Here is a 13947-nt window from a genome sequence, read left to right on the forward strand (position 1 = left end):
TGCTTGGTTATAAGAAGTTACATTTAAGGTTTAACCACCATGTAAAACCTTAACTATCAAATCAACCAATCCCCTTTCACTTTTCAAAACGGCTACTTTCTTCTCTCTCTCCTGTCCGTTCCAAATTTTCCTCCTTCCCAATGTAACTGCTACTTTCTCTTTCCTTCTTTCTTTTCACTCTGCACGTTTGGTCTATATAATCAGTAACAACTCTGATTATTTCACATCTACTTCAAATCCAAACTTCTTTCTCCTCAAAAATTCAAATCACTCAGTTCTTCATTTTTTCGAAGAAACATGGCCAGAATCAAAACCACTTCAAAGTTCTCTGATGATGAAACAAGTCAAGTGGAACGTTCTCAATCACCACCGCCAAATGCCGCTGCTGGTCAATCCTCTGATCAACAACCTTTAAATGAAAACCCTGTTCACACAATCCTTCCTGACGTCATTTACCCTGCTTTTGACGCTCCAAAATCTTCCCAATCAAAATCCTCTAAGAAACCCATCACCAAACCTAGACCCATTCCTACCAGACGATCAACTAGGATGAAGAAATCCTCAAAGGAACCAAAGGTCTCTCATGTGAATCTAGTCTCTGATGAAGAGAAGAAGACAGATTCAAGTGATGATGAAAAGGTAGAAGATTCTGAAGAGGAAATTGAAGAAGATCCTGAAGAAGAAACGGAAATCCCTGAAGAGGAAGATGAAGAGAAAGTAGAAGAGGACTCTGAACAAACTCTCATTGAAATGGTTAAGGCTGCAAGAAAAACCTATAAGAAGGAAAAGAAAGTTGCTTCTCCTTCAGAGGAAAAACCTTCATCTCAGCATGATGGTGAAAATGCTGCAAAAGTAGATGAAGAAGATGTAGAGGCTGATGAAGATGAAGCTTCTTCTAAAAAGCATGGCAAAGGAAAGGATTTTGCCAAGGTTGCTGCAGTTATAAGGGCTCAAAGAGCAGAGAAGATTGCTCTCAGACCAATGAGCAGAACAAAATACTTTGAGTTTGGGAGTTTGGAAACAAAGGGGTGGAATCTGAAGGAGTTCACTGATCCACAAGGATGGACAAACTTTGTATCTTTGCAAGAACACACATATGAAGATCTGGTTAGAGAGTTCTACACCAACTTGACTGTGAAGCAGAAGAAGAATGAAAATGAGAACTTTCTCATCTCATCTGTCAAGGGTATTCAGATCACTGTAACTCAAGACTTTCTCTCTGAAGCCTTGAAAATCCCAAATGAAGGTAATAAGCTGTTTTCTTGTTCATGGTACAATGATGTTAGAGTTAACCGTAATCAACTCATAGTCAAGTACACCAAAGAAAATCACACCTTTAACTCCACAAATCTAGAGGATGTCCCAAAAATCCTTCACAACATGGTTAGACATACCCTAGTACCCAAATGTGGATCTTTTGATGTTGTCTCTGATATGGACCTATGCATCATCTACCACCTCATGAACAAAACCAAGCTGAACCTTTGCTTCATCATCATTCAACATATGATTGATTCCTGTTTGGCCTACAAACAAACAGTTGTTGGGTTACCCTATGGAATGAACCTAACCCCCATCTTTCAGAAAGCAAAAGTACCTCTTGAGGGAGAAAAACGTAAGCTTGACTTCATGAAGTTCACATCAAAGACTTTAGGTCAACTTCGCATCACCACCTCTAACATGCCATCCTTCACAACTTCTGGAACTTCTGGGTCTGCTAAGAGGATTTCTAATAAGAATGTTCAGAAAATTAGAAAGAAGAGAAAGGTAGAGGAAATCAGAGATGAATCTCCTAAGAATGAAGAAACCAGACCTTCCTCTCCACCAGAATTGGAAATGTTCTCTGAAGTCTCCAAGCTTGCAAGGGAGACTGTTGAAGAAGGAAGCTCTCAGTTCAAAACTTTGCTTGAGGAGTCACTAACTGAAGATGATGCTCAGAAGGATAATGATGCATCTCTTCAAAGGGAAGCTGAGAATGTTAAGCAAGCTATTGAGGCTTATAATGGTATACCTCAAACTGCTGATGGAAACTCTGTTGATCTAGATCAAAGAGTTGAAGAAAATACTGAGAAGGAAACTACGAATATAGATGAAGATACTCAGGAAGTGGCTGAGATATTAGCTTCAAACATGTCAATTGAGGGAGATGCTCAAGTTGCACAAATGGAGTTCTCAACTGGGTTTGACCTTAACATTGAAGATGTCAATACTGACTTCAACAATGAAGTATTTCAAGATGGTCAGGAATCAACTGTGGCTCAGGAAGTTGTAATTCCTGAAGCTCAGAGTGTTGAAGTCTCTGCAGCTCAGAATGCTGAAGTTTCTGCAGCTCAGAAGGTTGAAGTTTCTGCTGCTGAACCTGGAGTTCAGAATGTGCAAGTTGCTGAACCCATTCAAGTTGATGAAAATTGTCCCTTTGTGGAAATTGCTCCAACTGCTGAAGAAACACAAACAGTTGATCAGAATGCTCAAGGTGCTGAGCTGAATCAACTCTTTGCTGATCAACACATTGATCAAAATGCTTCAAATGAGCCTGCTATGTCAGCAGATCCAATGCCTTTGGCCTCTGGATCTTTACCATCTGAAGAAGTTCAACGTATGGCTCAGACAGCTCAGAATGTTAACCTCTCTTCTTCAACTATGGGGTCTGTTGCTGGTGCAAGCAACTTCTTGGTCTCTGATCTTCCCACTCCAAACACCATTCCCTCATACACTCCACCACCACCACCAATGAAAACCACAACTACAAGCAAGCTTCCTAACATAGCTGCTCTTTTTGAATCCCTCAATACCTTTGTGACTGCCAACAAAGAGAAGGCTGAAGCTTCTGATGCTGCTCCACCTGCTCCTCCCTCTAAGCCTTCAAGGGCTGAGAAGTTAGCCTCTAGGGCACTCAGGGTCTCTACCAAGACTCACAAAATTGTGTGTGCACTGGCTGATTGGACTGTCAAAGTCCATGCTCCTGGTTTGGCCATTGCTGGACAACCCTTTGCTGACCAATTCATCTTTGATGAAGAACCATCCTCTGATTCTGGGGATTCTACTCCCTGAATCTGTCTGTGTTATCCTCCCTATCCTTTTTGCAGATGACTAAAGGGGGAGAAGCTTTAGGATTTAAGGTCTTAAGTTTTTCTTAGTTTTAGGCCCTAAGTAGGTATAGTGATCAATAGTTATTGAAGTTTTTTAAACTTCATTTTTTGCTTGATCACATACTATGAATTGCTTTTTTGTTTTGAACCATATATATCATGTAGTGTACTTCATGCTTTATATCAATGAATGAATATTGATTTTGGTTCAATCCTGCATATGTTTATTTTATGCAATATATTATGAAATTGAGGGGGAGCTTTTTAAAGTTCTTAAAAACTCTGCATAATGGATTATAAAAATGAGGGGGAGCATTAAAATAAATTTTCAAGCTCTGTTATTCTTCATATATATAATCAAAATCCTTAATCCTAAATCATAGGTTTATCATCTTCAAAAAGGGGGAGATTGTTGAGGCAAAATCCCTAATTAATTTTAAAGATAATAAACCAATATGATTAAAGAATTAATGGACTTTGATTATTTCCTTGGTATTTAACTTGTGCTCTTGAGTGTTTTACTAAGACAGGAACAAGGCTTAAATCATACCAAGAATCAAGTAATCAAAGGACATTTGATTTCAAGATCTAACACTGAGATCAGAAAGTTAGATCAGAATGTTGCTAAGAGATCAGAATGTTCGCACAAGAGATCAGAAGGTTGCTTCTATACAAGCCCAAAATCTCAAGAACATAGATCAAGGTCATGCAAGGCACATGTGACATAAATAAATGTCAAGAGAAGTACTTCTGCATTGATCAAGAAATAAAGGCATCTATGATGATTAAAAGATTAATGGACTTTGATAGTTCTTGGTATTTGTGCATTCTTGAGTGATTAACCAAGACACAAACAAAGTTTAAATCATACCAAGATACAAGAAATCAAAGTACATTTGAATTCATGAACTAACTCTGAAGTTCAGAAAGTTAGTTCAGAATGTTGATCAGAAAGTTGATCAGAACGTTCTGATGATAGTCCAGAAGGTTGTTCATAAGCAAACCCAGATTCATCAAGAACGTGAAGAACATGCAAGCACACTTGACATGAATTAGAGGTCCAGAAAGGTACATCTGCATGGATCTATCAACAATAAAGGCATGAACAAAGAGTTATGTCAAAAGGATCTTTAATGTTCATCCAAGACTATGAACATTAAAGTACTAGGATTATTCCAATGAGAATATCATCCTAGATGTTGCATTCACTGCACTTCAGTCATGTCTCTACTATTAGGATTGATTACATCAAACGTAGTCTTACAAATCATCCTTAAGTGAGCACAAATGAAACATTCTGATGATCAGAATGTTCACTCCTGCACATGCTTCCAGCCATGAACAGTGTAGTTGGTAGAAAGAAGAAAAAGGTAGCAAAAGGAGATCTTGCATCAGAGATATCTTGTACTCTGAACTGAATCAAGCAGATTTCCTGGAAGCATGGGCCTGAAGTTGCAGACCCACTATCCTCTCTTTCCTGCACAAAGTCCAAGACAGATTTGGTTCACTTTATCCTACTTTTCCAGCAACTTTTGAAGCATATGGAGAAGCTACTTTTTGGAGGATAAAACTCAAACAAATCTCACATCACGTGCTGGGCAAGCCCAGAAATTCATCCAACATTCATCCATGATGAACCCAGATGAAGAACATCATGAATTTCCAACATTCTGATGTTCATCCTGGGAACGCAACAACATTCTGATGGTCAGAATGTTCACCCAGATTTTCAAGTAAAAGCATGTGGGGCCCAGGACACATGGCATAACACCATTGGACACCCTACAACGGCTATTTGAGCCCAAAGACTCTATAAATACAGATCTAAGGCTCAGCAAAACTTGCACCTTGCCAAAGCATTCAAATAAACAACATGAAGATTGTTTAAAAGCTCTTGCAACAGAAATTGATCAATGGCTAAGGCTTTCATTTACTTAGTGCACATCAATACTCTTTGTTATCTCTTGCAAAGATAACTTCTCTTCCCCCTCCTCTGTTTGATTCTCAAACATTCAAACTCCACACAAATTGCAAAGCATACAAGAAAACAACTTGATTTTGTTTGAAGCTTTTGCAAACTGAAATTGATCAATGACTAAGGCTTTCATTACTTAGTGCAAATCAATACTCTCTGTTATCTCCAAGATAACTTCTTCTTCTTTCTTCTTCTGTTTGTTTCTCAAACATTCAAACTCCAAACATCTTGTAAAGTCTCATCTAACTTTAGGGGTACTAAAGTGTTAGTTTGAGCTGAAGGTGCAAAGTCTAAGTGGGTAACTTAGCAAGAAGAAAAGAAAGTCTCATCTAGCTTTAGAGGTGCTAAAGTGTTAGTTTGAGCTGAAGGTGCAAAGTCTAAGTGGGTAACTTAGCAAGAAGAAAAGAAAGTCTCATCTAGCTTTAGAGGTGCTAAAGTGTTAGTTTGAGCAGAAGGTGTAAAAGTCTAAGTGGGTAACTTAGCAACAAGATGCAAGCCTGCTGAGGCTTAGAGAATACAGGATTGTAAGTGTTCAGGTGAACACAGATTGTAAGGTGCAGGATTTGAGAGGTTATCTCAAGCATCATAGTGGAAACTCTCACAAGATTGTGAGGAGTGGACTAACCCACATTGGGTGAACCACTATAAACTTCTGTGTGTTGATTCTCTCTTCCCTATACTCTTTACTTACTGCAAACACAAACACACACAAACACATTTACTTTGTTAAACTGTCTTTGCACTCAGACACCAGAACATTCTGAAGTCTGCTTTAAACTGTTTTTGCACTCAGACATCAGAACGTTCTGAAGTCTGCTATTAACTTAACTATTCCAAGTTTCCACTTGAGAATCATTTTTAAAGTTGCAGGATAATTTTTAAAGGGTCACAATTCAAACCCCCCCTTTCTTGTGACTATTTTATCCACTTCAATCGTGCTCTAATCCGTAAGGATCTTTCCACTACTATTTATTCATCCTTCTTGACTCTTATGCTTCATAACATCTTCACTTTACTGATTCATAAATCTATTGAAAAATAACTAAAATAACTAAAATTGCATCTTCACTTTACAAATTATTGAAAAATAACTAAAATTAAACTTGTATTACAAGGATATGGAGGAAGAAGATGGGAATAACTCCACATCTAAATCGATGGAAATTAATACAAGATGATGAAGGATAACTCCAATTGGTCAATTTTGGTAACCCCACGACTACTGATGCAAAGATCCATATTATGAATGGCCAACTGTGAAGAAAGAAAAAGGAAGAAGAAAGAAAGGATATTAATAGAAACAAGTGATCCTCGTCGGCAAGAACGGTAAAATTTTGTTGGTAACAACACCGTCGACCAATTAAACCTTGAAGGTAACGACACTCAACAGGAAAACCTAACTGGTAATGACATCGTCCACGGTGTGAGTGTTTTCTGGTTATATAATTCAAAAATGGTATTTAATTGGTTTAGATTATATAATTTGAAACATGTCAAAATTATGATGCTAAGATTATTTAAAACCTTGTGGATTTGGGGTTTGGCACATTTTGAATTATGTAATTCGAACTAGTCCAACATATGATTTTTCTATGGTCCACATTGCACCAACAATTTTTTGTGGTCCATAACGCTCAAAAAATTCTATAAATTGGTTTGTTTAGTTCATTTTCACTCCACGTCAAAAAATTATGAACACTTATCAAATTGAAATGAACAATAATCTAACGACAATATACTATAATAGGGGGAATCAAATATGTTTAGGGTCTATGTTGATGTTACATTGGCTGCTTTGAAATGTCAACTGGACCAAATTAATGATCAACTCAACCATAAAAACATAAGAAGAATGGACAGTGTTGATTATTGTTGTTCGTCGATCGACTCAGATGAACGTTTTCCATTAACCCAAGTAAAGCTCTAGAAGGATGTGGATGTACTAACCGTGTTCTCTATATTTGGTTAGTACACTTCGAAGGCCAATCGAATTAGATGCTACCTTGGTGAGATTTGTTTATGCTATTTGAGAAAGTTTTATTCGACCTAGAACATACAAAGAAATTAAAGTGTGCATAGATAGACCCGATGAATAATTTAGTTTAAATGATTTGTGATCTTGTTTGTATTTAATTATTATTGTTGTTTTATTATGTTTATGAAATTGTTGTCGGTGGTGTAAAATGTGGTTTAATGGCATTTTTTTTGTTTTGTGTTTCAAATACAAACGGATTATACAATTTGAAATAGGCAATTGGAGATAAAATTGATTTCATTAAAACACAAGGTATAAATAACTAATTTGAATTTTGATTCTTAGTGTCAAGTTTTAGTTATAAAATATTAAGATTTTCGACACATAAGAAAACATTTGAAGCAAAACGGAAACTTATAAGACTTAGAACAAGATCTCAAGAAAGGTCAACCTAAAAGTCAAAGTCCTGATCAGAGGCTTTTTTCTCATAAGCATCTGAAAAACGTAGCATCTGAAAAAATGAATATTCTGAAAGAAGAAGCATCTGAAGGTGACGTCAAAAGCTAAAGACTCCAACTCAGTTTGTCATCTTCTAAATGAATGTCACTATCAGACTCAGAGTAGTACAATTTGTCTTCTTTTGACCTCGTGTAGAAACAAACAAAGAAATTCAAGGACAAATAGAATGTAATGGATCATTCTATTAGAAGCAACGAAATATCGAGTGACTACACAATCACATTATCCATTTGAGGCAACATCTCAAGGTGTCTGATCAAACTTCTCAAGGACTAATTTGATGCGCTGGTACTTATTCAACAACAACTCTCTCATTCTCTCCTATATAATGACCTGAGTAGTTGAAGAAAAACAACAAGAATTCTATCATTTTACAAGTGCCCTTACTCTGTTAAATTACATAGCGCACTAACACTTGGAGAAATTCTAGCTTCATTGCTTCTTCTCGAACCCACTCCAACAAATCGTCCCGTGTTGAAAACTTTCTTTTCGTGGTAAATTGATCCCGATGATTATTAGAAACAACTACATAAGTTGGAGGTACAACAACTAAAGGAGCATCCTCTACATTTGCACCACCGGAGGAATATCAGCTAGAAGTACAACAATTGGAGGAGCATCCTCCACTTTCGCATCGCTGGAATCATTCAAAACTTAAGCTAAAACTGTCAGTAACACTATAGGAGGTTCAATGTCTGGTGCCAAAGGAGGTTGCATCAATGTGAGCATCCATAATTGAAGCAATGCAAAATCATAGTCAAAAAAACTAGACAGCTTTTGCACTGTTGTAGTTCATATTAATGTATAATCGGAACATATTGTTAAGCGTTCGGATTTTAGAATCTGAACTCAGCCAATATAACTTTGTTGACTTGATCGAAAGGAAACCATATAGAAATTGAATGAGGAAGGTTATACCCCAACATTTTCTTTGCATTTAGACGAAAATGATGTTGTTAACTCCCTTTAATGATCAAATTGCTACTCCAAATCGCGTTTTCGCGCCAAAATGGTGTGTTTTTGGATGTGTAGGGGGTGTTTGGTGAAAAAGGTGAAATTCTATTAGGTTCTTGGCAAACCTTTATATTGAAAGGCTTCAAATTCTAGAATCCGAAACATTTCCTGCCTTCAGGATCAGTTCAGATTGTATAATATTAACTACATATTTACAACCATTAGATGACATGAACATTTTAAACAGTTCAGATTATACAATCCGAAATATGGTTTGAATTATAAAATCCGATCAAATGATATTTTGAAAGAAAAAAAAAATAGAGCGCGTGAAAAACGCATTGGGTGGCAAAAATAATAGAGAAAAAATTATCCAAATGTTACCGTGGGTGTTGTTGACTTGTTGTATGTTGTGGGTGGAAATTTTTATTGGGTGTGCGAGCATTACTTAAAATATCAACCATCAAACATATAGTACAACACATAAATCAATTCTCAAAACCTTTTGCAGGCATGTACTCTCACACTCCGTTATTAAAAAAAAAAAATGTACTCTCACACTCCTTCAACTGAGTTCGAGTATGTTTCATTTAGGCTAAGCTCCATTTACTCCATTTAGGGTTTGGATGCAAGACATGTGGCCAAAAAATATCTAACGGTTGAGATTTTAAATTAAAAAACAATAAAAGGTTGTTGTGATATGAGAGAAAAAGGGAACATGATTTTGTTTGTTATTATTATGTATTTTTATTAAACAAATATATGATTTTTTAATTTAAAATCTCAACCGTTAGATTTTTTTTGTCACATGTCTTGCATCCAAACCTTAAATGGAGTAAATGGAGCTTAGCATAAATGGAGCATACCCGAACTCACTTAAACTACAGATATGTCCCTAGTCATGTCCAAATTTTGATACGAAAATCCTGTGTCATTTGATCAAATTATATTAAAGTGTTTTTTTGGATAAAGTATTTTAAAATTAACATCATATCTTATATATTTTTAATAGATGGTGTAGATCTTGATGTATTTTAGTAACACATCAAATTATTTTATATATATATATATACTAGACCTTGCACCCGTGCTGCCGCACGGGTCATATTGACGGCAAACAAAACATTAAATTATATTGTAAATAATAATCTGATTAATCTGTACCAAAAAAAAATCTGATTAATCCAAATATAATACAATGTTAAAAAAAAATAATACACATAAAAAGAGGGAACAATTGAAAAAGATAATAAAATGCAATTTATCAGCTACTTATGCAACTTCAAAATTATACGGAGACGAAACTAATACGATTTTTTTTTTTTTTACAATTGATGTTTAAACATTCTGAAACATTTGTTATATGCTACATTAGTAGTTGTATTGATGCAATCAACGTACAATTTTTAACATTCTAGGCATAGACTTTCTCCTCCTGATATCACCTTTTCCTCAAGAATATCTACCCAACTTTGTAATTATCAACTGAGTACCATTACATAGGCTAGCAGTAAAGTCCAAATATCACATTAACATTATATGAACTCCAACTTTCAATTTTAATTTGTGATTTGAAAGACCAAAAAAATTAATTGTGTTCAAAAATTTAGACGTATGAACATCATCCGGCCTATTGACCATTGAAGTGTGAGCAAGGAGAATCGCAACTTAAAAAATGGTTAATCAAACATAGAAACAACTCCAATGGAGCTACATTTGTATACTCACGTACATTAAAATCACTTTAAAATACATGACACATACACTCTTGCCATACTATATAACTCAAGAGAGGCTAAAAATCTATTTTGGTATGAGCTTTCTTATACTAAAATAAAAGCATCAGTACACCAAAATCATATACAAAATCACACTATCAATCTCTTTAGGATCTCAAGCATCTAACTTAGTGATGAAATAAATAGTAGCTTGCCATAGCTAAATAATTTTTTGTAGGCATGAACCCCAAGCTTCTTGCCTTTCTTTTTAACAATGCTTAAGTAGTACAACTCCAAGATACAACTCCATTCAATCGTCGACACTTACTTTTTCTCACAGCCACGTCAATTCTAAATTCATGTACACATAGTTCTGAACTAACACAAAAAAAACAATGGAGTTGCATCACATGACTGTTGCAAAACACACTTTATGCAGAAAAATTACAACAAAAATCAACAGGGTTAGCAACACGAAAAATCCTTTACCGCCAAAGATTAATAAATAACCACCATCAATATAGCACTCCAAGTTGCATCAAAATTAATAAGCAACAACGCCTTTAGTATATTTTTCATAATACAACAGTATAAGATGTGAACACCTATCTAGTGGACTATCTAGTGGATCAATGTTTGCTCTCCCTCCTAAAAACAAATGTTTGCTCTCCCATTCTGTGTACATAATTACAAAACATGTGGTAAAAGAGATAAAAAAAAACATTTCAAATTATCAAAAGAGACAGAAAGATACATCATACATCAGCCTTTTCTAAGGAGTACATGAGCAACTTTATGTCAATGCTTCCGTGAGGCTTAAAATGTACTAAAATTTTCAAAGTTGAAATAAACAAAGTAAGATTCAATAAAATCAAAGAATTGCTACAAAAGGAAAGAGTAAAATAATAGGTAGCATAGAATGGTAGAATATAAAATAATCCCTACTTAGACATACATTGTGAAGAACATAGTAGTTTCAAATCAAATTTTCACTTTCTCTGTAATCCATATTTCATATCATGTCATTACAATTAGTCCCAAAACACTATACTAATCAACACCTGATGAAGTATTAATCAAGTATACCATTCTCATTGAAATAATAACCTCAAAATACATATCGAAATTGAAAGCAAGTGATAAGAAGGTTCAAATGATTTTGAATATGAGGAAAAAAGAATGAAATCAATAATTATTTTCAGCCACACAAAAAAAGATGATAGACAACAACATCAATATTAAAATCCACTTCAAATATATATTGAATAGAAAGCAGAGAAAGCACTTACCTAAAAAAATGTCAATATTTCACATGAAGATTGAAACATAGTGTGCAAAATCGTACTGTTATGTGAGTGCTAGCTCCATACTTTAGTCCTCATAAGCCATGCACCCATCCGCTGAAACTGCTGCTATGCACAAAAGAACCTTTTAAAATAGCACAACACATAGGCTTCACTTAGTTCTCACGACCTTTTAAACTGCTTCAGCAGGAGTTTTGCTTATCCTGGTCAACCACATGAACTACACTTTGAAGCTCCTCCCATATGGCTTTGTACACCATCATTTTCCTATTCGCAGCTGATTTCCCTCAACGGTTGCAGATACAACATCAATACTGCCAAAAATAACTCCAAATTAGACATATCAAACAATCTATACATTGTAGAGTCCAAAACACAACAATTAATTCAAAACATTGATTTGTGCTTCAAATATAACTTTTTCATTAGCTTTGATGGCCAATAAGAACCCTCTTGTGCTCATAGAATTAGATCAATACATACTTGTTTTGTCTAATTGTCCCACTTTATGAAAGAAAACTATCAAAACCTTATCCAAGCACAATGTACTTCCAAGAAAGAAGCTACTGACACAATTTTGGTCCTAAATTCTTTTTCCTAATACTGTGATTTGAAACCACTTATATTTTTTTAATATATATAAGCATGTCATTATGAAGTTATGATTGCCAAGTTTGGTCAAACTAAGTGGTGGGTTGGATAACTTAGACTATGCACCTCATTTTCAAAAGTCATTTATAGATTTTCAAGTTCTCTATTCATGTTCTATTTCTAAGGGGGGTTCATATTTCTGATGGAGAATTAGATAGATGTATTAGTTTATTGAACTATAGCCTCCTATCACTTTGTTGTCATTTAGTTTCTCTGTTTTGGCTTCATCACAGTTTTTCTTTAACCCAAATTTTGACAAAAAAATCGTTTTCTCACTTCAACACCAAATTACACAGAATTTTAACAACAATACACATCAAACTGGAACAAACTACCTTTGTATCCATGATAACCATTTCAAGCTCCTCGTTTACCTTGGCATTGGCCACATTCCGTACATCAAGAACACAAACAGAAAGCCTATATGTCTCCTTAGAATCTTTTAAATTTTTTGATTGAGTCAATTGAAATACCCATTTATACCCATTTTCTGCACAAAAATAATCATATACGATGTAATTTGAAATGAACATGGGTCTCGCAAGTTTTTAAATGAAAAAGGGAATGGAAAAGTTGAAATGGATTTTGCAGCAAAAGGGATTCGAAATCAATTTGGAACTCAATGATGTGCAGAAAAATGTGACAGACAAACAACTGCATTCAACGATACAAACAAAATGGTTGATTATCAACTTTACATGAATCTGTCAACATTACAACAATCACAGTTGAAAGAAAAACACATAAGAGCATAGCATAGAAATTGGAAGGGGAAACAAAAACAGAACATACGGTTTGGAAATCGTATGGAGCAAGACATAGGTAGAAGGAATGGATGATATAAAGGACAGAGACGGCAGTGTATCCCATCTTCTTCTGCACCGTCTGAGTTGAGAGAGAGGACACAACTATATGTAGATAGATAACTTTAGAGATTTAAATTTGAAATTGGAAATTAGAAGAGATAAGAGCAATGTATTGGGAAGATGGAAATGGTTTGGGAGGTTGTTGTCTACAATGCATTCCACCGGTTATCAGCAGGTTTGGCATCGAGAAGCATATTTCGGCATGGTGAAACGTTGGTGATTTAACTTTGAAGAGAGAGAAAACGGTGAAGGAAGAGAAAGGGTCGATGAGTGTGAGAGAAAAGGGAGAGAGAGGGTTAGGTTGCAACACCAAGTATTGAAAACAAATGACATTAATGATTTGTCATTTACAATACAAATAAAAGATTGGAAAGGCACCAACATTTAATGTAGTTGGAATACATATGGGTGGCTGCACTCGGTTCATTGTAACCTTTAAGTGGGGGATTTGAATTTCAAATTCAGCATTTAATGAGATTAGGAGATGCATTTCCCGCTCAAAATCTAGGGTTAAGGGTTTGCAAGTTTTGTTTACATTGTAGCTTAGGATTATATAATAAGGATATATATATATATATATATATATATATATATATATATATATATATATATATATATATATATATATATATATATATGGATAATGCTACAACACACCCACCAATTTTAATGAAGGTGTGTTTTAGCATTGAACACCTTCTTGTTTGGACCAAAAAACCACAACCTTCCTTTTTGAAAACAAGTTCAGTTGAAGGACAAATATGTAATTAACAATTCATTATTAATATTTTTTTATTCTTGCTCTTATCTCCCTTTTTGTAAAACAAAAAAGTTCTTCTTCCACAATCAAAGACATACGCAGGTACAGAGAAAGAAAAATTGGGGATTCTCACCAA

The 13947-nt window shown here is 35.0% G+C and overlaps 1 protein-coding gene and 1 long non-coding RNA gene across 2 annotated transcripts; one reads left to right on the top strand and one right to left on the bottom strand.

Annotated features, from left to right (window-relative positions):
* The first annotated feature begins 297 nt into the window (after positions 1 to 297).
* On the top strand, positions 298 to 3051 carry LOC146929970 (uncharacterized). Its single transcript, XM_085707447.1, has one exon. It carries the CDS (start codon positions 298 to 300, stop codon positions 3049 to 3051), a length of 2754 nt encoding a protein of 917 aa, XP_085563573.1.
* A 7151-nt stretch (positions 3052 to 10202) lies between these two features.
* On the bottom strand, positions 10203 to 13425 carry LOC146929971 (uncharacterized). The gene is made up of 2 exons (XR_015006241.1): positions 12521 to 13425; positions 10203 to 11848 (listed from the first exon to the last, which is right to left on the bottom strand). It is a non-coding gene; the product is annotated as an uncharacterized LOC146929971 (long non-coding RNA).
* Between the last annotated feature and the right edge of the window lie 522 nt (positions 13426 to 13947).

The sequence above is a fragment of the Medicago sativa genome, chromosome 4 (genome assembly GCF_051527215.1).
Source record: "Medicago sativa cultivar Bolivia chromosome 4, Bolivia_mono, whole genome shotgun sequence".
NCBI lineage: Eukaryota > Viridiplantae > Streptophyta > Magnoliopsida > Fabales > Fabaceae > Medicago > Medicago sativa.

Bases quoted from the DNA above. Each gene is read 5' to 3' on its own strand.
- LOC146929970 (XM_085707447.1), top strand. From the start codon at position 298: ATGGCCAGAATCAAAACCACTTCAAAGTTCTCTGATGATGAAACAAGT.